At 55.5% G+C, this 20,591-nt stretch overlaps 1 protein-coding gene across 2 annotated transcripts; it reads left to right on the top strand.

The window, feature by feature from the left end:
• Window positions 1–1,645: 1,645 nt before the first annotated feature.
• Window positions 1,646–19,281, top strand: LEMD2 (LEM domain nuclear envelope protein 2). Of its 2 annotated transcripts, none has more exons than XM_043591186.1 (9): window positions 1,646–2,466; window positions 4,082–4,122; window positions 7,184–7,259; window positions 10,376–10,452; window positions 11,371–11,450; window positions 13,069–13,214; window positions 14,242–14,343; window positions 14,426–14,528; window positions 17,711–19,281. In XM_043591186.1, exons 1-9 carry the CDS (start codon window positions 1,737–1,739, stop codon window positions 17,859–17,861), a joined length of 1,506 nt encoding a protein of 501 aa, XP_043447121.1. In that variant the 5' UTR covers window positions 1,646–1,736; the 3' UTR covers window positions 17,862–19,281. The 2 variants fall into 2 exon arrangements, with proteins under 2 accessions (XP_043447121.1, XP_043447122.1); XM_043591187.1 differs by lacking the exon at window positions 17,711–19,281 and adding an exon at window positions 15,928–17,704 and having other exon boundaries at window positions 1,689–2,466.
• Window positions 19,282–20,591: the final 1,310 nt, after the last annotated feature.

Raw genomic sequence — 20,591 nt, 5'->3', positions numbered from 1 at the left:
GATGAAACAGACCGTAACTCTGCGAAATGCCGGAACGTTCACTTGGTTTAAGCGTCAGCTTCAAGCCCTCTTAGACTACACGGGGCCAGTATTGATGCCGAAAGGCTCATTCCTTATATATGGAACTGCACAGCTGCAAGGAGTTGCACAAATGTTACCAACTCATTTGTCATGCAAACAGTGCTTCAGAAAGAAATAAAATACTATTATGTGGTATATGTGTTAGGCAATCACTATATCAAATTCATGGCATTCCGTGCAAACACAGGCAGAGAAAAGGAAAACAACACTTGGTGAGAAAAATTGCACCACATGGGAACAGCTAAGTTGGGGGATATGGGGAGGCTGACAATGGAAGCCTGACCGAGCTGAGCCTGTAATTTTCCCAGCAATTGCAGCCAGTGTAGGAATACCCCTGTGGGACAGCGAGTGGCAGGAATGCAAACCACTGGCAGAGGGGCCTTGCCCGTGACCCAGGGAAGGAATAGGAGGAGACCTGGGGAGGGGGGTGATGGGGAGTGGGCGATGGGCAGGGAAGAGGGGAACTGATTTAGAGGAGTAGTAGTGGAGCGGAACCTAAGAGGCCAAGGTCGGCCATAAACGTTTGGGACAGGGAGCTGTAGAAGGATTACAAAGAGGGGAGAGGGCAGAAGGGCAACTATGAGCCATGGCGCTCTTTTCCTTTGCCACCACTTCCCATGCCTCCCTTAGGGGCTTCTCAGCCAAGAGCCTTCCTATAATCAAAGAGGGTGTCCTGTGGGAGATCACACATGTGCTGCCACTGCAGAGATAGGGGTTAAGTATAAGCACTTAGGAGGGTGTACCAGGCACTGTTTTAAGCACCTTAAACAAGTTACCTGTTCTAATCCTCATAGCAACCCTATCAACTTTACTGGCCAGCAAGCTAGAGATGTTCATTGGATATGATCACACATCTAACAGTGGCGCAGCTGGGATTCAAATGTCCTCAACCTAAATCTGCAAGGGACACAGGACTGTATCTCAGGGGTCTTCCCCTACCCATCTCTCAGAGAAATCCCACTATCCAGACATATGGCCTCCTCCCAGAAGGCTGAACTGCCCACTCAAGCCCGAGGGCATTTGGCTCTTCCGCCTTCTCGGTGCATGCGGTGTCTGGCCTGAGGCAGGGCGGTGCCCCCTCGGAGCCCCACCTCAGAGTTAACTCCCAAGAAAACACAGAAGCCTGTAGCCCTCGACCTCAGGTCGGACCGGGTCTCGTGGCATGCCTGGCGTCTAGTCCACGACCCAAAGCCCTTCCCTGACTGCAGAAGGGATCATACAAGGTCCCCAAGCACAGAGCGGCGAAGGGTCCCATCTCCCTGCTCTCCGTAGTGGCTTGTCTTTCACCATCAAGCAATTCATTCACTAAATCAACAACTCACTGAGTGCCTACCACGTGCCAGGGACCGCGCAAGGGGCGGAGGATTCAGAAAGAAAACACCGATTGGCCTTACAGACAAGGAGGAGGACTGAGTAAAGAGGGAGGGGGGGAAAAAAAAAAATCCTTGGACCTCTCCAACATGGCGGCCTTAATGGCCGAGTCTGACCCCCTCATCATGGCCGGTAATCGGGGAGGCGCCGACCTTCTCAACATGGCGGCAAAGGCCGACCTTCCCATCATGGCGCGGGGCCCCGCCCGCTCCGCCGCGGCCGCCGGCGAGAGCAGTTCCGGGTGCGGTGAGCGCCAGGGGCGGGCGGGGGGCGGCGTCCTGGCCATGGCCGGCCTGTCGGACCTGGAGCTGCGGCGGGAGCTACAGGCCCTGGGCTTCCAGCCAGGACCCATCACCGACACCACCCGGGACGTCTACCGCAACAAGCTGCGCCGCCTGCGGGGCGAGGCCCGGCTACGCGGCGAGGAGCGGCTGCGGGAGGAGGCCCGGCTGCGGGGCGAGGAGCGGCTGCGCGAGGAGGCCCGGCTGCGCGAAGAGGCGCCGCTGCGAGCCCGGCCCGCTGCGGCCTCCCTGCGAGTGGAGCCCTGGCACTCCCCGCCGGCCTCGGCCTCGGCCTACGCGACCTCTGGGGCCTTCGGCGATCTCGGGGCCTCCGCGGCTTCCTGGTCTGGGAGCCGCGGCTTCGCCTACCCCGCCCGCCCTGCGCCGCTCAGGCGCCGCGCCTCGGTCCGGGGCAGCTCCGAGGAGGACGAGGACGCCCGGCCGCTCGACCGGGCCGCGCCGGGCCACGGAGTCCGTCGCTGGTGGGCCACGACCCCGGCCCCGGCACGGCTGCCCTCCACCCTCCTCGGCGCCGACCCGCGTCCGGGCCTGCGAGCGACGCGGACGGGCTCAGCCGGCGCGGCGCGGGCCCGGCCCGAAGCGGGGCGGCGGCTGGAGCGCTGCCTGTCCCGGCTCCTGTTCTGGGCCAGCCTGGGGCTGCTGCTCGTCTTCCTGGGCATCCTCTGGGTGAAGATGGGCAAGCCCTCGGCGCCGCAGGAGGCGGAGGACAACAGTACGTCCCGGGCCGGCGCAGGGGAGGGCCCCGGGCGCGCGAGTGTCCACCTGCACCACCACCGTTCCTCTCAGCGCCAGGCTGCACATTCCCGGGCCTTAGATGCCTCTGGCTGTCTTCTTACCTCCAGACCTGGACTCTCCTCCCTCCAGCGGTGGGAGAAGAGGGCCGGAGTTCCTGCATCTGCAATAATTTCTGTCTTCACTCTCTCCTGTTCTCATTTTCTGCCCTAGCCCTTCCTACCAATCTCCCTTTCAACCACGTGCTGGAAGCAATCTTCATTCGTAGTCACTCCTTCCCCAACCTCTGGTTTTCCCTCTCTAGAGAAAACCACACCCCTCTCTAACAGACAGGTCCACCCCCATTCCTTTTTAGTTCTTTCTTAACTTGGATCTCTTGCTCATTCACACATTAGTGCCCATTCCAAGGCACCCCAGGTTTCACTGCCCACAGATCGGATCTGGTTGGGTTCCCAGCTTTGCAGCACCAAAAGACTTTAAACTGATGTAAATGGAGGCGTTTATCCTTGCTTACATTATCCTCCTGGAGTGTGTTAAGAAAGGGTTCTGTGAGTCAAGGACATTGCCAGCTATGCTGCTTCTGTCCACACTTTAGTTAGTGATTAGACATGACAATTAGAGGTCTGCAGGATACGGTATGTTTCCTGAATAGTTGACGATTTGTATGTTTCTTAAAAGGAAAATTTGCCTCTTGGGTAATTCTGGGCTTTAGCCGAACAGAAAACAACATAGAAATCATTCCTTTATAAGTTTTAGGGTGTAAAGTATATAAATTTAAAGTGTAAGTATAAAGTGGCATTGTAGTTCACCAACTTTTGATATTCTTTGCAAAGGATGAATGTGATTAATACTGTTCCCAGCCTCAAGCCAAGGCCACATCTTTCCATGCCTAACAGGAACGGCCAAAATGCAGGGAGATGCCAAATCATGTCTTAGCTATTGCAGCAGATGGGTATTTGGGTGTATGAACAAGCCTGTGGGCATGGGGATCCCAGACTCATGCACACACCCAAATAATTTCTTGGCTATAAGAGCAATTTATCCACCTACTAAAGAAAGTAAGCAGACCCGGGAGTCTGTGGGACTGTACTGATACCACAACAGTCAGCCAGTATACTGTCCTACCGCTGTGATGCTTTCAGACAACAGCTCTTGGATATATACTGAGATCTACCTGGACTTCCCCTCCCACGATGTTACTGATCCCTGTTCAACACATCATTGTTTGCAGTTTCCAAAACCATCATGTGTATTGACTTGTTTGAGGCCAATGCCCCGAGTTAAACAGGGAGGGCTTTATTGATCCCATTTTACAAATGAGGAAACAGGCTCAGCGTGGTTGAGTTGCTGGATATGCCTAATCATTTCCAGCTAGGATTTGGACCCAGCTGTTCTGGTCCTAATTCCTAATCTAGGATTGGGAAACCCTGACATGTCTGCATTTTAAAAGTGCCTCATTTAGATGACATCTTTCTGATCCCCACCCTTAGGCTGGTAATGTTTTACTTCCCCTGAATTTTGAGAGTGGTCTTTTTTTTGTCATCTTTTCCTTAACCCACACTTTTAATTTCCTGTGTTTCTTTTCTTGGTCTCAGTGAAATTATTGCCAGTGGACTGTGACAGTAAAACAGATGAGGTGAGTTTGAATTTCTTTAGCTTTTGTTATTCCTCTCAAGGATGTGAGCCTCCGTCAGGAGGTAAACTTCCCCAGAAAAAAGATCATAATAGGATCATTTTCAGGAGTGCTTCCTGTAATGCACCAGAATCACATCGTGTTCTGTGATGTTTGTGTCAGACTCAATTGTGGCGGCAAAAGGAGTACTTGAAACAGAGAGAATTGAGCTCCCAAGATCCAACCCTGGGATTGTTATGGAAGCTCTCCCATCCATCACAGCACTGGGGACTTTGATCTTCTGCCTAAGTCAATCTGGGGGGATGCGGTAGGTTGTGGTTGAAGGACCTCTCAAGCTTCCTGGCTTCCAGAGGAAGGGCTGGCGGTTTTTAAGCGTCGGGAGGCTGGGTTCTCAGGTCCACCTTTCCCTCTGGTAGTACATGTGTGGCTCTGACGATGCTGTTCGGATTTGAAACATGGGGGGCTGGTTTTAAACATACCTAAAGTGGAATTAGCCCCGTTAGTCTATAGATTTGTTTTATGAAGCTTTAATGTTCCCTACAAATAATATTTGGGGAATGCAAGCAGCCCTATCTGTCTATGAGTCATGCAGGCAGCATCAGCAGGGAGCTGGGATGCTGGCACAGGTGACAGTCTGGGGAAGATAGGAGGCAGTAAATTTTCAGGTCATAAATCCTACAAGGAGGAGCCTTTTGCTGCCAGAGGGCATGACTTAGTAGTCTAATTATTAAGTGTGCAATGCCAGGCCTCCCCCCGAGACCTCAGTCTCCATCTCTGGCAGCCCGGGGGCTGGGAAAGAAACAACCCATGGCCACACGTTCATTCTCTCACCCGTGTTAACGAAGGGGTGTCCCGATAATAGGTTTTATTGCTTCTTTGGGCTTCTGCGGTATCCTATTGGGGGCCGTCTCATTGCATTCATTTACTGCAGTCATCCACCAAGTATCTTTGCTTCTCAGTTGTTTTTGTGAAAACAGATTCATAAGAAGTTTAACCTACCTTCTGTCGTGAAAACCACAGTGGGTGATTAGAGGCAGTGGCCCAGACAAAGAGGGAGTGGCCAGAACTTTGAACCCTGAAAGCAAAAACAGGAAACAAGGAACTTTTCTATAAGGCCTCTCTGGTTGCTATTGCTTGGTTCTTCTTCGTCCCACTCGAGTGAGCCCAGGCAGGCATAGTCCAGGTACCTGTGAGAGATGCGCTCAGCGAGCACACTGGATGCTTGCCACATCAGAGCATCGAAAGACAGGGTCTGGGCATCGTCTCAGGCTCCAGTGAGCTGAGGTTGCATGGGGTGCTGCTGGCCTTTGTGCAGGGTGGACACAGGAACAGCAAGTTGGCAGATGCTTCTTGGCTTTGGTGAGGCTCATGCCGAAAGTCTTGTTCTTTGCGCGGCTCAGGCTCACCCAGAACCCAGATGGGCATTTGAGTTTTAGATATACGTGTTCTTTCCCTTCTCAGCCAACTACGACACTTAGCGTTTTTCTTTCTGCCTTTGTGCTGTGGAAAGCGTGTGGACAGGCTGGGAGTGGGTGTGCTGTCTCAATCAGGCCGTCTCGTTGTCTGGTGCCTTCTGTCCTCCTGTTCCCTTTAGGTGGTATCAGCCCTGCTTTGCCTAAATGTCGGTGAGTTTGGAACAGAGTTAATTGTTACTGCTTTTTTTTTCTGGTTGTGACAGTAAGGTTTAGTATAGAAAATGTGAAAAATGTGACAAAAATCACCCATGATTCTGCCACCAAGGGGTACTCTCCATTCACATCTTGGGGGGCATTTCCTTCCCATCTCGTCTGCGTACCTGTGTTTATAGAATTGGGATCTCCGTGTATATTCAGTTACATTTCTTGTCGTCAACATTTGCCATCTCATTAGTCTTTGAAAGGTAGTTTGGATACCTAATTCTGCTTACAGACCTGTGAGTTGTCGCTGAACATTTATGATCCTGTGGGTAAATCTTGGTTGTGTCATTTTGTACCTCGTAAAGGCTTTCGGGTCTTTAGGCAACACGAGGGGACGTTTCTTGGCCTCCGAGACTGTGAGAAACCAAGTCCATCCCGTTACAGGTGAGGGCAATGAGTGAGCCTGAGAAGGGAAGTGACTGTGGTCCCTTCTGCAGTTTGGAGCCAGAGCCCAGACCCTAGGCGTCGGTCCACACCCCGCCCAGTGACAATGCAGAGGAGGTCTGAAGGGGGGCTCCAACACCCGTTAGCTGTGGCATCTTGGTGGCCTACCTAAGGTCTCCGCCTCGGGCTCCTCGTCTGAGAAGCTGGTGTGCGGTCAGGACTGTGGTGGCGCTTCAGTGCGTGCCCACGTGTAAACGACTCAGCACAGCACATGGCTTGCCGTTCGCTCTCCGGGAAGAGCAGCCTTTCTTTCAAATCTCCTAAATCTAGCGAGTCTAGCAAACTGGTGTCAGTTCTGTTACAGGTGCAGGAGATCTAGGTAGGCCTGTATTCCTAGTCCTGTTTTCTCCTACACGTGACTTCTTTCCCCCTCTAGTTGCAAGGTTTCTAGAAATTTCCCATTTCCAGTCCAGAAGCCAGTCCGAGATGAAGCATTTGCTGCAGCTGATCCACAGAACAGACAATTTATAGGCAGCATGCAGACAGCGGACTTTCCAAAAACAGACGGGAGTGGCCCGAGGGGAGAAGCGACTGCAGTCGTGTGGCATTTGCTTGGCCCGCCAAGGAGGCCGGGCTCCCGCGTTTCCCCACAGCCCCATCGCCTCTGCTCCGCAGCCGCCCTTAATGGCCTTTATTCCAGTGAGAACCATGGGACAGAGGCCGGGAGCCTCCAAGATGCAGACCCTTAGTTACCGTGTCTGCTTTCAGCTCTGCCTCTGCTTTTACGGTGTTCCTCTTCGGTCAGTTAACCCGATATTTATCGACCCTGTCCTGGGCCCACCGCGTTGCAGAATTTGTTTTTTTGTTTTTTGTTTTTAAAGTATGAGGTGTTTGTTTCTTGCTGCCTAGTACTTGACAGTGTAACCGAGGAGGTAAAACCAGACAGACAGAGTCCCCTTTCCCCCCACCCCTCCTTGCTGACTGCTTGTCCTGTGCCCTTTCAGTTCTGTCAGGCCAAGCAGAAGGCGGCCTTGCTGGAGCTGCTGCATGAACTATACAACTTCCTGGCCATCCAAGCCGGTGAGTGGGTATCTTGAGGCCTGAGATTCCTCATGAGGGTGTGGGCTATTACCCCGATCAGCCAGGCTGGGGCTGGCTGGCTGGCCGGCAGGTGGCTGAGATGCTCTGTGGAGATCTTCCAGAAGATATACTCAGAAACCAAGTCTTGCCTTCCCTGCTTCCCCACTCAGACACATCTCTTTTAAGCCTACATTTCGTTCTTATATCCCCTTTAAGGGTCCCAGGGGTCCTGGCACATGCACAGGCCTTTCTGCCTTCCCTAGATGCCCACCACCTGATGTTTTGGGGGTTCATGTTGATTGGAAGGGGCCAGGCCCCAAGTCTTCTCAGAGTCTGGGTTTTCTGACCTAGAGGGCCTCCCTATATCAGATGGTCGGCCAGGCCAGGAGGAGAGGCATAGGCAGGTGGCAGGGGTGTGCCAGGGGGGCCAGTCACACTCGGGCCCATCTAGCTTGCCAGGGCCCTGGTGTCACAGCTGGTCCTGATCTCCCCATCTGGCCTCAGGACTTCAGAGAAGTCCTGTACCCTCTCAGGAACTCCCCATCTTACCAGGTAATCTTGGGTATTTTTTTTTTTTTTTTTTTTTTTTTTACAAAATGAAAATTAAGCGCTCTACTCTAGAGGAGGGTACTTCTAGCACCCCCAGGATGCCCCTAAAAAGTCATCCATCCAGAAGGTCCCCCTACTACTTTATTTAGAAAATTATTCTTTGAGACCAGAGATACCACCTCCCCACACCTCTCAGAATCACTTGCTAAAGGTATCGGTGAATGACCAGGGCTTGAGTATCAGGCCAAATATATTTGGCACCAAAATCAGACAGAGCTATTCAGTCTTATGAGATGTTCAGGAGGCACCTCTTACCTGTGGGGCCAACCCTTGTGGAAGGTTGTTGCTAGGAAATCAAGGCCAGATGGGCCTGTAGTGGGCCCTCAGCCCTCGGGGCCAGTCTTGTGGTCCCAGCTCTGCCACCACCTCCCTCCTGAACGGTGGGAGACTGGAGGTGGTCATGGAGGCATCTGTGAGCAGCTCAGAGGAGCAGAGCAGGAGGAATGGGAGCTCACAGCATCGCAGGCCTCAGGGGCCTTTCTCCATGGCTGAGATGCTTAGACTATAAATTTTGGCCTATGAGGGTGTTCCAGACCTTAGTGACTCAGCTGTGGCCCAGGAACTAGCAGCATCAGGATCACCCAGGAGCTTGTTGGAAATGCAGACTCTGATGTCCCATCCCGAACCTATGAATTAAAGTCTGCATTTTCAGAAGCCCCCCGGGGCATAAAGTAGAGAAGGTCTCTTCTTAAACTGTGGATGCTGGTAGACATTTTTCCTCCATCCCACCCTTCATATGTGGTCCTGGCTTATGCCATCCAGGGGTTTGCTGCCTCCTGTCCTCTGACAAGCCTGGCAGCGGCGACCCTGAGGGTCTCGCTGCAGGGGAATGAGGGCTCTACTAGGCCATACTCCCCTCCTGCCCCCGCCCTGCCTTGGAGGTCACCTTTGGGCAGGGAATTGTGCTGGCCTTTGCAGCCCACGGGCTGCTTATGGTCTAGTAGAAGAGACAAACCACCTATCTCCCTGACCACTGGCTGATACACAGTGTGACTGGATGAGAACCGAGAGGCCGGAAGTTCCAGGAGGCATGTTGCCTTTTAGCTGGAGCAGTCGGGAAAGTGTCACAGGGGAGGCGGTGTCTGCCCAGCGCTGAAGCCCAGCAAGGATTGGTTCTGCATATGTGTGGGGGAAGGCAAGGCCAAAGGGGAAATGACAGGGTCAGGGCTGGAAGCGGCTGGTTTCGTGAGGGAAGAAGAAATGGAAGGAATGGAGTTTGGAAAGGTCGGCCCGGCTCTACCATGGGTGGCCGTAGAGGCCAGGCCCTCGGGGCTTCATCCTGCAGGCACTGAGCACCGGGGAGGCTTCTGAGCAGGGGAGTGATGTGCTGAGAGCCAGCAGCCAGGAATGCAAATGTGACAGCAGCTTGAGTGTAGTAGTGTCACGTAAGCAGAATCGTTTTAAAGTTTGGTTGCTCAAACGTGGAAGAGAAAGGGGAGAGGAGGCAACCAATCAGGAGGCCGTGGCGGTGGTCCAGGCGGGGTGATCTGGGGTGGGGCAGACCATGGCAGCCACCTTGGTCTCAGGGGTCCCATAAGGTCAAGATCAACTTGGCATAGGAGGGATAAGCTTTAGTTCGTTCTGAAGCTTTTAATGTTCATTCCCAGCCACTCAGTCCCCAGCACACAGACGCACAGACTAGCCATCCGTAGCCCCTAAGCTGTGCCAGGTTAAGAGCAGTCAGGCTGTGCGTGGGTGGGTTCAGGTTCTTGTACATGCCGACCCTGTGCTGTCCCTGCTCTCAAGGAGTCTAGTGACCCATGGGAAACAGCACGTTGTGGGTGGACCATAGCAGGCTATTGAGAACCAGCGGCTGTGGTGGGCCCCCAAGTCCAGAGCAATTTGGTCCAACAAGATTCTCCCACGGGCTGGGGATTTTTCAGAGGAGGTGGCCCCGGGCAGGCCTAAGGGGAGGCTCCCAGCTCCATCCTGGGTGGGAGCTGTTCACCCAGGGTGCTTGGAAGGGAGTGGCCCCTTGGAGCACCATGCCGAGGCCCCACTACCCAGCACAGAGATGCCCTCTTTCTCTTTGGGGCATTTTGGACACCCCTCCCCAAAACCCCTTGAAACAGTGGGCCTGGAGTTCAGGTTACCTGCCTATGTCACGGTCAGAATCCCTGCAGTGCCTCCGGCCTCCCTGCCTTTCTTTTTTCCCAGGTTGTGTTTATTTATAGTGCCATTCTGGTACCTTCCAAAGCTATCTGTCTGATCCTTTTAGGGATCAATTGCAAACAGACCTTAGGATTGGGCAGCTTTTTAGTCATTTAATGCAAATCACCGCACTGCTTTGCAGGTCAGGTTTTAATGATCTGGAATCGATCCAAGCTAAGTGGCTTTTGATCTTGCTGCAGAGTGAAGATGCCCCACAGAAGCCAGAGCCACAGGGCCACATGCTCCCTATCAGAGCTGATGGCTTGATTCTTGCTGCATTTTTTTTAGTCCGTTTCAGAGTCATTTTTTTCCCCCACCTCTTCTTTGTGTTTGAATGTGTGTTTTTTTCCTCCTAGGTAATTTTGAATGTGGAAATCCAGAGAAGCTAAAAAGCAAATGCATTCCTGTAATGGAGGCCCAGGAATACCTAGCAGTAAGTAAGGCTGCAGCGCTTACCCATTCCCGGGAGGTGCTGGCGCTTTTGTAGTGATCTTTCAAGCCCTGCTTTTTTTTTTTTTTTTTTCCCCTTTTTGTTTTGTGTTTGCTTTTTGGCTTTTTTTGTTTTCCTTTTTTTTTTTTTTTTTTTTTTAACTTAGTTGAGGGCTAGGCTGCTGCAAGTTTAGGCAGCAGTAGGAGTGACCGGTCCAAGGTGAGCTATGAGCCAGAGCCCAGCCTGCTGGCATGTGGGTGGGGGGCTGGCTCCTGAGCGGCCAGTGCGGCCACGGCAGGCCACCTCTTCTTTAAGTGGCCCTGTTACTCGCTCCCCCTTGCTCTCCTTCCCAGCAGCTTTGTGGATCTACATTTCACCTGTCCGTTCTCTCCTTTTCGTTCGCTGTGCAGATTGCTCAGGGTCTGCTTGACTGTGTGCCTGGCCCCAGTCTGATAGAATGATGGAACTTTGGAGCTGACAGAAACCTTAGGGGTCGCCTAGGTCATTGCCACTTCCCAGACGAGGAAACTGAGGCTCAGAGAGGGACAGGGACTTGCCCAAGGCCACACAGCTGGGACTGGCCACTGGGCTCCCATCCCCACACTGTTTTTCATTTTCCCCAAGATGAGCTGCCAGCTCTCTGGCCTGACACTTTGGTCCTCAAGGAAATGATAATTCCTTTGGCTACCTCAGACCTGCGTCGTTTCCTTGTGTGTGCTTCCACATCAACTCCTCCGGGCAGAGCTCCTTCTTGACTCCCAGCAGCCCAGATTTCCTGCCTGCCACTTTGCTGTGCATGTAGTGGAACAGGGCTTTGGGGCCCACGGAGGGCACGGGAGAGGGCTTCCTTAATCCAGCAGGAGAATAATGTTCCCGCTGCTCGGCCCAGACGCAGAACTCATCTCCCGCCCCCTCCCACAGAACGTGACCAGCAGCTCCTCTGCCAAGTTTGAAGCTGCGCTGACCTGGATACTGAGCAGTAACAAGGACGTGGGCATCTGGTGAGTGCGGGCGAGACATCACAGGGTGGCGGCCCCGCCACAAGCACCGTGGCCTGGTCCTCGCCCATCAGCTGACTGCCGTGTGCTCACAGAGGTGTCTCAGGTCTGAAGTTAGAGGCAGGTCTCCCAGCTGAGTCCTTGTGGGCTAAGCCTGAAGCCAGGCAACGGAAGGAAGAAGCGTTTGGGGTGCAGATAAGACACAAAATCCGGGTGGCGGGACATTAGCCTAGTGTTCCAGCTAAACCTGTTTCAGGTGACTCGCTTTGAATTCACTGGTCCCACGTGGGTTGCTGGAGAAGGCATTTTTCTGCACTTCCTCTCCCCGGGTGCTAGTTTTCATTCCTAGACAAATGTTTCTGTATGTCGGTTTCACTCTGTGTGGAAATGGCTAAAGGAAATACTGGATTTTATTCTGACTGGGCAGTTCTGCCTCAGTTCTGTCTCTGGGGAGCACTGTTCGCAGAGATGGTGAGCCCTCTCGCCCTCCTGAAAAGCCCCATCTGGCTGCTCAGCTGGCAGGGGCAGGGCACACCAGTGATGCCCCCCCTCCCCCACCAGAGTTCATCATCCTGGCACTGCCTCTCGTTTCTCAGGGTTTGTCGGGGTCTCTGCTCAGGCCATAGCTCCTGATATTCAGACACCCTCCAGGGTTTTGTTCCCTTCCTCTCTAATCCACCCAGACTACTAATTCCATCAGCAGTGCCTCTACCAGAAGCCCCTCGGGCAGCTCAACCCAAAGCTTGATAACTGGATGCGTGGCACGATTAAAATTCGTTGGCTTAAAAAAAAATAAAGCTTCCCTGAGTGGCTGAGCGATTTTCCTGTGTGTTAGGAAAGGCGAAGGAGAATATGGATTTTATCCTCCACGGCACTCACCGAAGCTGCTAGCACAGAAGAATGATGACGCTCGCCCTTCCACTCTGGGGAAGGTAGTCAGAAGGGGGGCCGGGCCCAGCTCACACGACCAGTGTTCGAAGTGGGTCGTTAGAAGTCGGGACGCTACAGATACTGGGCATTGCACTGTGCGGTCCAGAGCACGAGACTGTCACCCAGCTGGAAGAACGTGTAGGTGTGGGCATCCATCCCCGTGTGTCCTGACACCTCCTCTCAGTGGCCAGGGTGGAGGCGCTGGGGCTGGGGCCTGGCCTCGGGGAGCCCGGTGGTCGTCATTCCCTGAGCCTCACGGCACCCCGATCTTTACCCTTAAACAGCTTATATGCCTCTTTGTCACCATCACTGAGGAAAAGCACACCCTCCCAGACTCTTTCAGTTCCTGCCATGCAGTGCAAAGCCAGCAATTCAGTAAACATTTCCATTTCTCTATGCTGGGAGGTGGGAATCCAATTTACAGTTTAATCTTCCACACGCTGAGAGGGGCTGTCAAAAGACCCGACAGAGGGGGACGTCACTTTAGCGGTAGGGGTTCAAGCCTGCTGCCGTCTTTAAAGCTTTATTCTTCCTAAGTAGCCAACGTGGGAAATTTCGGGAAGGCATGCAACCAGGATACCGAGTCTATTTCATAAGCAAGTAGAGGCCTCAAAGCCCATCCTTGAGTGGGGCCGATCCCACAGCTCCTGGGAGCTTTTGAATGTGTCTGCAGCCCTGTGTCCTGTTTCAGGTTGAAAGGGGAAGACCCATCAGAATTGGTGACGACCGTGGACAAGGTGGTGTGCCTAGAATCCGCCCGCCCGCGCATGGGTGTCGGCTGCCGCCTGAGCCGCGCCCTGTTCACTGCTATCACCAACTTGCTCATCTTCTTCTGGTGTAAGTCCTTGGCTGCCCTTCTCCCCCCGTGCCTGTGCCGCGGGGACTGCTCCCAGAGCACCTCCCAGGAGCCCAGCTCAGTGACACTCCTAGGCATGAGTGATGAGTTCTGGAAGCCCAGGCCCAGAGAGTTCATTTCTGTCTAGTGAACCTGAGGTCTGTCTAATAAAACAGAGGAGATGAACAAGTCAGCCTCTGCCCTGGTTCATCTTACCTTTAGAGACTGGTGGCGGGAGCGTGAGGATAACTAAAAACATCCTTGCTCAGGGTCGGGGACCGTCAGTGTCCCTGAGAGGGAGATGGGCGCTGGCTGGAGCCCAGCATCGTCGCCCTGGGGGCCCCAGAGTGCAGGCCTCTCTGAGGAGGAGGCGTACCAGGAGCTTGGCCTAATTTTACTCCCTCTCCTTGGGAGCTCTAGGTACCTGATGAAAGCAGGAAGGACCCGGGGCGCTGAGCTGAAAAGCAGAGCGCGAGTCTTGTCTCCCGACATCAGGGGCCGCCTTTGAGCAGAGACCTTGGGGTGTCTCTGAAGGCAAAAGGCCGAGTCCTAGAAACTGCCGGCTCTGCAGACATGGCAGAGTTACAAATCACAGGCCATCTGGGCGTGCACACAGCTCCCTCACCCACGCCATCAGGCACAGACATCATTATCGGCAGCAGCATCCTGGAATACAAAGGGCCCCGCATGTATATATGTATGAAACGCCGTGTTCTGGTTCACAAGGGAGGAGATGAAAGTCCCGGAATGCGGTTGGGAGGAGCTGCAATCTGGACGGCTGGGGATGCCTCTGTGGTGACAGCCGGCAGGAGGAAGATGATCACTTAATGGCCTGCCTTCCCTTTGCATTTCCACCTCCTTTGTCCCCTCCCGCATGCTAGCCGGGGCCTGACACATAGTAGGTGCTCAGAACACTTGTGCGGCTCACCCGTAGCCTCCAGCGCAGCCACCGACCCAGACTGACACGCAGTGTGCCTCTGAGTGGCCACAGGTGACGTGAGGATTAACCGGGCCTTTGTTCCCTCACAGGCTTGGCCTTTCTGTGGGGCCTCCTGATCCTCCTGAAGTATCGGTGGCGGAAGTTGGAAGAAGAGGAGCAAGCCATGTATGAGATGGTGAAGAAGATTATAGGTGTGTGGCCCCTGGGGCGAGGACTGCGGGCACCCGCCGGAAGGTCCTTGTCCTAAACCGTGCCCCCTGCCCTACCCTGCAGATGTGGTCCAGGACCATTACGTGGACTGGGAGCAGGACATGGAGCGCTACCCGTACGTGGGCATCCTGCACGTGCGCGACACCCTGATCCCTCCGCAGAGCCGGTGAGTCCTGGTCCAGCCCTGCCGAGTGCCACGGAAGGAGCCCCGAGCATCAGTTATGGGGCAGGGGGAGGGGGAGCTCCGCCCCGAGGATCCCAGGGGAGGGAGCCACCACGCACGCCTCCTGCCACTCCTCCGGCGCTCGGCTCTTCGTGGCAGAACGCAGACCAGAGGTTTAGAAGCATGGTCCCACTCCTCTGTTAGCGTTGGGTGGCTCAAGCTGGGAAGGATCTGATAGGTTTCCATTAGTGGAAGTCCAGAGTCATGTGCACTCCAGACACAGAATAGTCGGGTCCCTGGTCCCTTTTCTCTGTGATCCTTGGGGTCCTGGCTTCTGTGGATGTCGTGGGCTGGCGGGAGTTCCTCGCGGTCACAGGATGGTGGCCAGCAGCAGCTGGACCAGCATCTGCCTTGTCACAGCCAGCAGGGGAGAGAGGGGCCTCCCGTTGCTGTCACAAGCAGGAGAAAACATTCCCAGAAGCTGCCAGTGACACACTCACTGAGGCCCTGTTGGCCAGACTCGGTTACTTGTCTGTTCTTTAGAATATGTGAGAGAGAGACAAAGTGTGATTGGAGGAGGGGCAGAGAGAGGGGGACACAGAATCCGAAGCAGGCTGCAGGTTCTGAGCTGTCAGCACAGAGCCCAACGCGGGGCTTAAACCCACAAACTGTGAGATGGTGACCTGAGCCGAAGCTGGACACTTAACCGACTGAGCCACCCACGTGCCCCATATTCTTGAATCAGTCACTAGCAAGGAGGAGATTGTTTTTCAAACATTTTTAACCACGGCCCATGACATGTTATCTTAAATACGGTTCAGTTCCCACACACGCATGCGCACGCACACAAGTGTACCTGCAGTTGAAAGCAGAACTTCACGGCCGTGGATGGGGTCCGTTCCCAGAGGGCACGGCTGCATGGGAAGGGGTAACAGGCCGTTGTCCCGCATGACACCAGGGGACCTTTCACATGGGCTGCAGATGCCAGATGTGGGCATCTGCAAAACCACATGTGGGGTAGCTTTGGAGGACGGGGTCCCAGGGGGCAGCCATCAGGGCCCGCCGAGGTGTCGGCCCAGATTGTGGGGACCCCTCAGTAGCTCGCCGCGGTCTCCAGCCGGATGCCATCTCTCCGGAGGGGGACGAACACTCACTGCAAGCCGGCACTGCTCTGTGCCCTCCACGGGCAAAGCCCACACTCACTGGCTCCTCACTGTGGCCCTGCGAGGTGAGAACAGTGAGTACCCCATCTAACAGATGAGGAAACTGAGGCACAGGGAGGTTAAGGAGCTTGCTCGAGGCCCAGCGCTGGTGGCACGTCTGTACAACCCAAGAGGAACTGGAAGAGCAAAACATTTAAGGTTTTACTTGTAAATGCTTAGTAACTTTCATCCTTCTTTAGGGACGTGCAGGCAGGAAGCTTAGGGAGAGCAGACTGACCACGGCAGCGTTGGCTCGTGCTTGTTGTTTGGTCCTCAGCAGGAGGCAGCTACGTCGTAGCCCTCTGGCTCCCAAGAGGAGGCCACTTGGTGTTTTCAGACTCCCACCAAATTCCTGGCCCCACCAGGAGTTACCACGTGACCATGAGTCACGGCCACTCCGAGCCAGTTTCCTTATCCAAAACAAAGACACCACTGCCGGGCAGAGGGCTGTGCTGAAGCTCTTGTTTACTCAACAAATGTTTATTGAGCACCAATCGCAGGCCACATGCTACTGGGTCCCGGGGAGACAGTGGGGAGAAGAAACCCAAATCTGCGCCCCAGCGGAACATTGGTTCTAGGGAGGAAGAGAGGTGACAAGATGCATAAGGAAAATGTGTGCTATTAGGCAGTAGTGACAAGTCCTCAGGAAAGGGGGACGGGGTGTCAGGAAGTGGCCTCACAGCTCATTAAGTCTGTGCCTAGCACGTGAGCACTCACCCAAGAGTGGCCCTTGTTGCTTGAGCTTCAGTTCCATGCAACCCACATGCTCACTGAAGTAAGAGCAAGAGTGCCGTCGCGGCTTGTCTCCGGCCAGGCCACCCGGCCTCAGCTCCCACGCCACAGCAGGGACCACAGGCGGGACTGAGCCCGGTCGGTAAACCCCGGGAGACTCAAGCCATGTTGGCTCCCAGCCTCTCGATTTATCTCCCAGGCCCCCGGTCGGTGCACCTGAGCCCTCATGTCGTGAGGACCTGTCCGCTGCTGTCAGCCCTGCGTGGGCACCGTCGGGCGTGCCCCGCAGAGGAGGGTCTGCCCGTGAGACTGAGGGAGAGCCGTGGAGCCTGGCTGGCGCAGGCCTGCTCGCTGCCTGGGAGGGAGGGCTGGGGCTAGAGCAGCCCAGTGGGCCTGCCCCACGGGACCTGACCTCTGGAGGAGAAAGCCCTGGCACCCCAACTCTGACTCCTGACCCACGGGCCACCTTGGGCGCTTCCCTCCTTTGTCCTCCCCCAGGTGGAACCTTCCCGCTCCCACATGTACACACCCATGTTCACTCTCCACGCGAGGGGTCACAGGGAGGTGGTCTGCGGTGCTGACGAAAGACGGGAACTCATCGAAGAGAGGATCAAAGCAATCCTCCCTGACTGCCTTGGAATCTTCCTGTCTAGTCTGGAGGGGGAAGACACCACAGGGGGCTGTCCAAGGGGATGCAAGGCCCCAGGGACCCTGGCCGGTAGCTCTGGTTCCAAGAGCAGCTCCAGCTTCTTCACCTCCCCAGTTGGATGTTTAGCTCATTCGCGTGCTCCAAAGTACTGTGGAGTTTGGACTCGACAGCCCAGTGGCCACTCTTTAATTAGCCCACATGGGGCATTAGAATGCAGCCGGCACCGGTGGTGGGGCCGCCTGGCCCGGGCTGCTGCGGTAACAGGTCCCAGCAAGCGCTGGCTGAGGCCAGCACAACCCCTTCCCTCTTGGACACCTGGGGGTGCCCTGGCCCCCTCTGGCCCCCTTCAGCTCCCTTTAATTGAATGCTTTTGGAGCAGAGAAGGTTGAGGAATTATTTCTCTGTGGCTCAAGAAATTCCTCTCCTCTGCAGGAGCTCTGTTAGTACCTGATGCCTTTTCCTCCCGCAGATAAATTCTGCACGAGATCCTGGAGTCAGGGCCCCAGTTTGTACAGAGGCTGCGTCCGGACCAGCTCGCTTCTCTGGGCAGTGGAGCTGCCGGGGCGCAGCTTGCCTGCTGAGCCTGGTCCTTGTCGTTGCAGGAGGCGCATGAAGCGGGTCTGGGACCGGGCTGTGGAGTTCCTGGCGTCCAACGAATCCCGGATCCAGACAGAGTCCCACCGTGTGGCTGGAGAGGATATGCTGGTGTGGAGATGGACTAAGCCCTCTTCCTTCTCCGACTCAGAGCGATAAATCCCGGGTGGGGGCCTGTTCCCAGTCGGCCTGTCCCAGGCCAGTCCCCTCCGGGGGCGAGAGAAGGCCACCAGACCTGCCAGTGCTGAATTCACACTTGCCTTGACTTTCACCTTCCTCCAGACTCTGGTTCCAAAGGTCTCTGTAAGACTCTTCAGAGATTAGCTTGTAGGGAAGCGTGGGCTTCCTTGAAGGGCACAGGGGAAAAGCCAGAGGCCTTGTCCTCTGCATTGGTCCAATCCTGTGCCCCGATTGCCGGCAGGAGAGGGGAGAAGGGTTTGTTTTTGATGAACAAAAAAGATGAAAGAGCAGCAGCTGTGAGACCCTGCAGAGCTAGTGTGCAGTTAGGTGGGCTGGAGCTCGTCCACCGCTGGCGAGCACTCAGCAGGGTGGGCATCGTGCCCGTGGGCGGTGGGTCGGGATGGCAGGCTGGGGCGGCAGGGGTCGGGGAGCAGATTGGTCCATGTGCCTTCAGAGGGTGTTACCTGGGAGCTCAAGGGTGAGGGGAGAAAGCCTGTCCTCTAGCTGGGTTGGGCCTCTTTTATCCTGAAGGGGGAAGGTGCTAGCAATTAGAACGAGTACTGTAGAAGGACTGTCTAGAAATGCCAGGCCCTGGCACGCAGGACCCTTGGGTCGGGAGTGAGCTGCTGGCGTGGCCGCCTGAGAGCAACCGGGAACAGACACGGGCCGAGAGCGGTGAGGCGGGTAGGGCTGCCCAGAGGCGGCCTCTTTAGTGGTGCTGCTCACAGAGTCGCAGTTCTAGACCAGACCTGCAGCCAGGGCACTGCATCGGGCCGCGAACGCAGATTGCAGGACCCGGGGAGGGTCTCGCCTCCGGCGTGCGACGGTCACCTTGTCCCGTGGCGGCCACAGCGTCCCCACGCCGGGGCTGCTTAAGCAGAACTTCCGCCACCGACTAGGTTCGCAAGGGCGGCTCGGCTGCCCCCTGCTGGCCTCCCCGGGAGCGTGCCGGCACCGCCGCAGACCTTCGCGGCCCCCCGCCAGCCCATCAGCCCGCGTCGCGGGAGCCTGTCTCCGCAAACACCCTGGCGGGGGGCCTTATTAGTTAAGTGCGAGGAGCCTCTCCAGCAGAGCCTCGTCCCCATATGTTCTCATCTGCGGCCGCGGGAGAGGGGCAAGCAGAGGAGCCGAAACAGCTGCCTCCAGAAGGCACCGACCACCCCCTTTCGGTCTTCCTGGTATTTTTTGTTTCCTTAATAAAGCTCCGGTCTCCCTCATTTGAGCAATACTCTCTCATTTCCTCTGATGTCTGGATGATCGGCGGGGCTGGACTCTGAGCGCCAGCCCCGTGGCAAAGAAATGGTCTCTTAATCAAGGCTGCAGCCAGAAGAATAACGCTGCAACAGGCTTCAATATCAGGGTTGAAACTGTTGGATAAATAAACTATTTATTAAAAATGGATGTGTTTCTCGTGCATGGTTCTTCCCCTTCCCCCCACCCCCACCCCGCCCAAGCAAGTTATAAGGAATGGTAAGTGGTGGGGTTACGAAGCACTGGCTCCCGAGAGGTCAGCTGGAAGAGGAGGCTGGGGTGGGCGGCGCAGGGGCCCTGAGCCTTCTCGGGTCGGCTGGCCTTCCTCCCTCCGGGCCCCAGCCTTTTCGTGACCGGGTTCTCCAGCAAACTACACAACCTCTCAGAGCCTTAGTTTCCCCATTTACAACAGGGCATGACTACCACACCCTGCAGGATGAAGTCAAAAGGCACCCACCTGGTCCCAGTGAGTGGGTGGCAAGGGCTGGAGATCGGTAGACCCTCTTTCCTGGGCCCCATTTCTGCCTCCCCGCAGGGCCCCAGAGGCCCCCAGGGGGAGAAAGGAAGAGCAGAGTGAGGTCGGATGGGGCTCCTTGGCAGCCGACGGTGTCCTTAAAGGAGGCGGGAGATTAATGTTGGCAACACTCTAGTCTGGAGACTGCGGAGGCCCAAGTGCTGTCTGGGAGGGAGCAGGGCCCACAGGACTCTGCAGGGCAGAGCTGCCGGCCCTACGGCTCTCCACCAGGGCAGCCCCTACCCCAAGGGCACACCAGAGCTGCGGGCATTGGAGCTGGCACCAAGATCCAGCCCTTCCTCCTCAGCCGGCCCCGCTGTGCCCCCCGCGCGGTCCCACCTGCAGGTGGTGGCTGGCCGGTGAGCACCGTCCCACTCTCCTCCCATCTGCTGGGAATTTGCTGGATAAATTGATAGTCAAAGGACCCAGACAGAAATGAGCCCACCTTTCCCTTTTCTGTTTTTCAGTGAAACATTCTCCCTCTGCTGTGTTTTGTCTTAAGCTGTGAAGGGAGCTAATGCAGGGCTCTATTTCTGTGAGACTGTTTGGAGAGCGGGAGCAAGATCAAAATAAGCCAAATAACAAAAGGCCCCCGCCAGCCGGCCCCTGCCTTTATGGAGCACGGAGCGGAGCGCCCGAGCGGCACAAAGGCCCGGAGATGCGTCCTCTGCCGCACAGCCTCAGATCCGGCCCTGCAGCCCTCCTCCGCTTTGAAGGGCCACGTCTTTCTTTCAAGCAGCTCTCACTGCACAAGGGACAGGGCAGGGTGGTGGGATTTGCCTGAGGAGGGGGTCTGAGGGCATCTTTTTTGGGTGGGAGCCATTACAGAGAAGTTTCCATTGCTCTGCCCACTCCCTTCAAGGCTCCCTGGGCCGCGGACCTGTCTTTCTTCAGTGACAAATAGCCCTCTTGGGCTTGGGTGGCGCCAATAAAGAAGCTTGGGG

The sequence above is a fragment of the Prionailurus bengalensis genome, chromosome B2 (assembly GCF_016509475.1).
Source record: "Prionailurus bengalensis isolate Pbe53 chromosome B2, Fcat_Pben_1.1_paternal_pri, whole genome shotgun sequence".
NCBI lineage: Eukaryota > Metazoa > Chordata > Mammalia > Carnivora > Felidae > Prionailurus > Prionailurus bengalensis.
This window is presented reverse-complemented; position numbering and strand designations above follow the sequence as displayed.

Excerpts from the sequence above, each read along its gene's own strand:
- LEMD2 (XM_043591186.1), top strand. The coding sequence starts at position 1,737 with ATGGCCGGCCTGTCGGACCTGGAGCTGCGGCGGGAGCTACAGGCCCTG. Across the intron at positions 2,467-4,081 it reads GCAGGAGGCGGAGGACAACA|TGAAATTATTGCCAGTGGAC; the intron begins GTACGTCCCGGG and ends TCTTGGTCTCAG. Across the intron at positions 10,453-11,370 it reads AGGCCCAGGAATACCTAGCA|AACGTGACCAGCAGCTCCTC; the intron begins GTAAGTAAGGCT and ends CCCCTCCCACAG.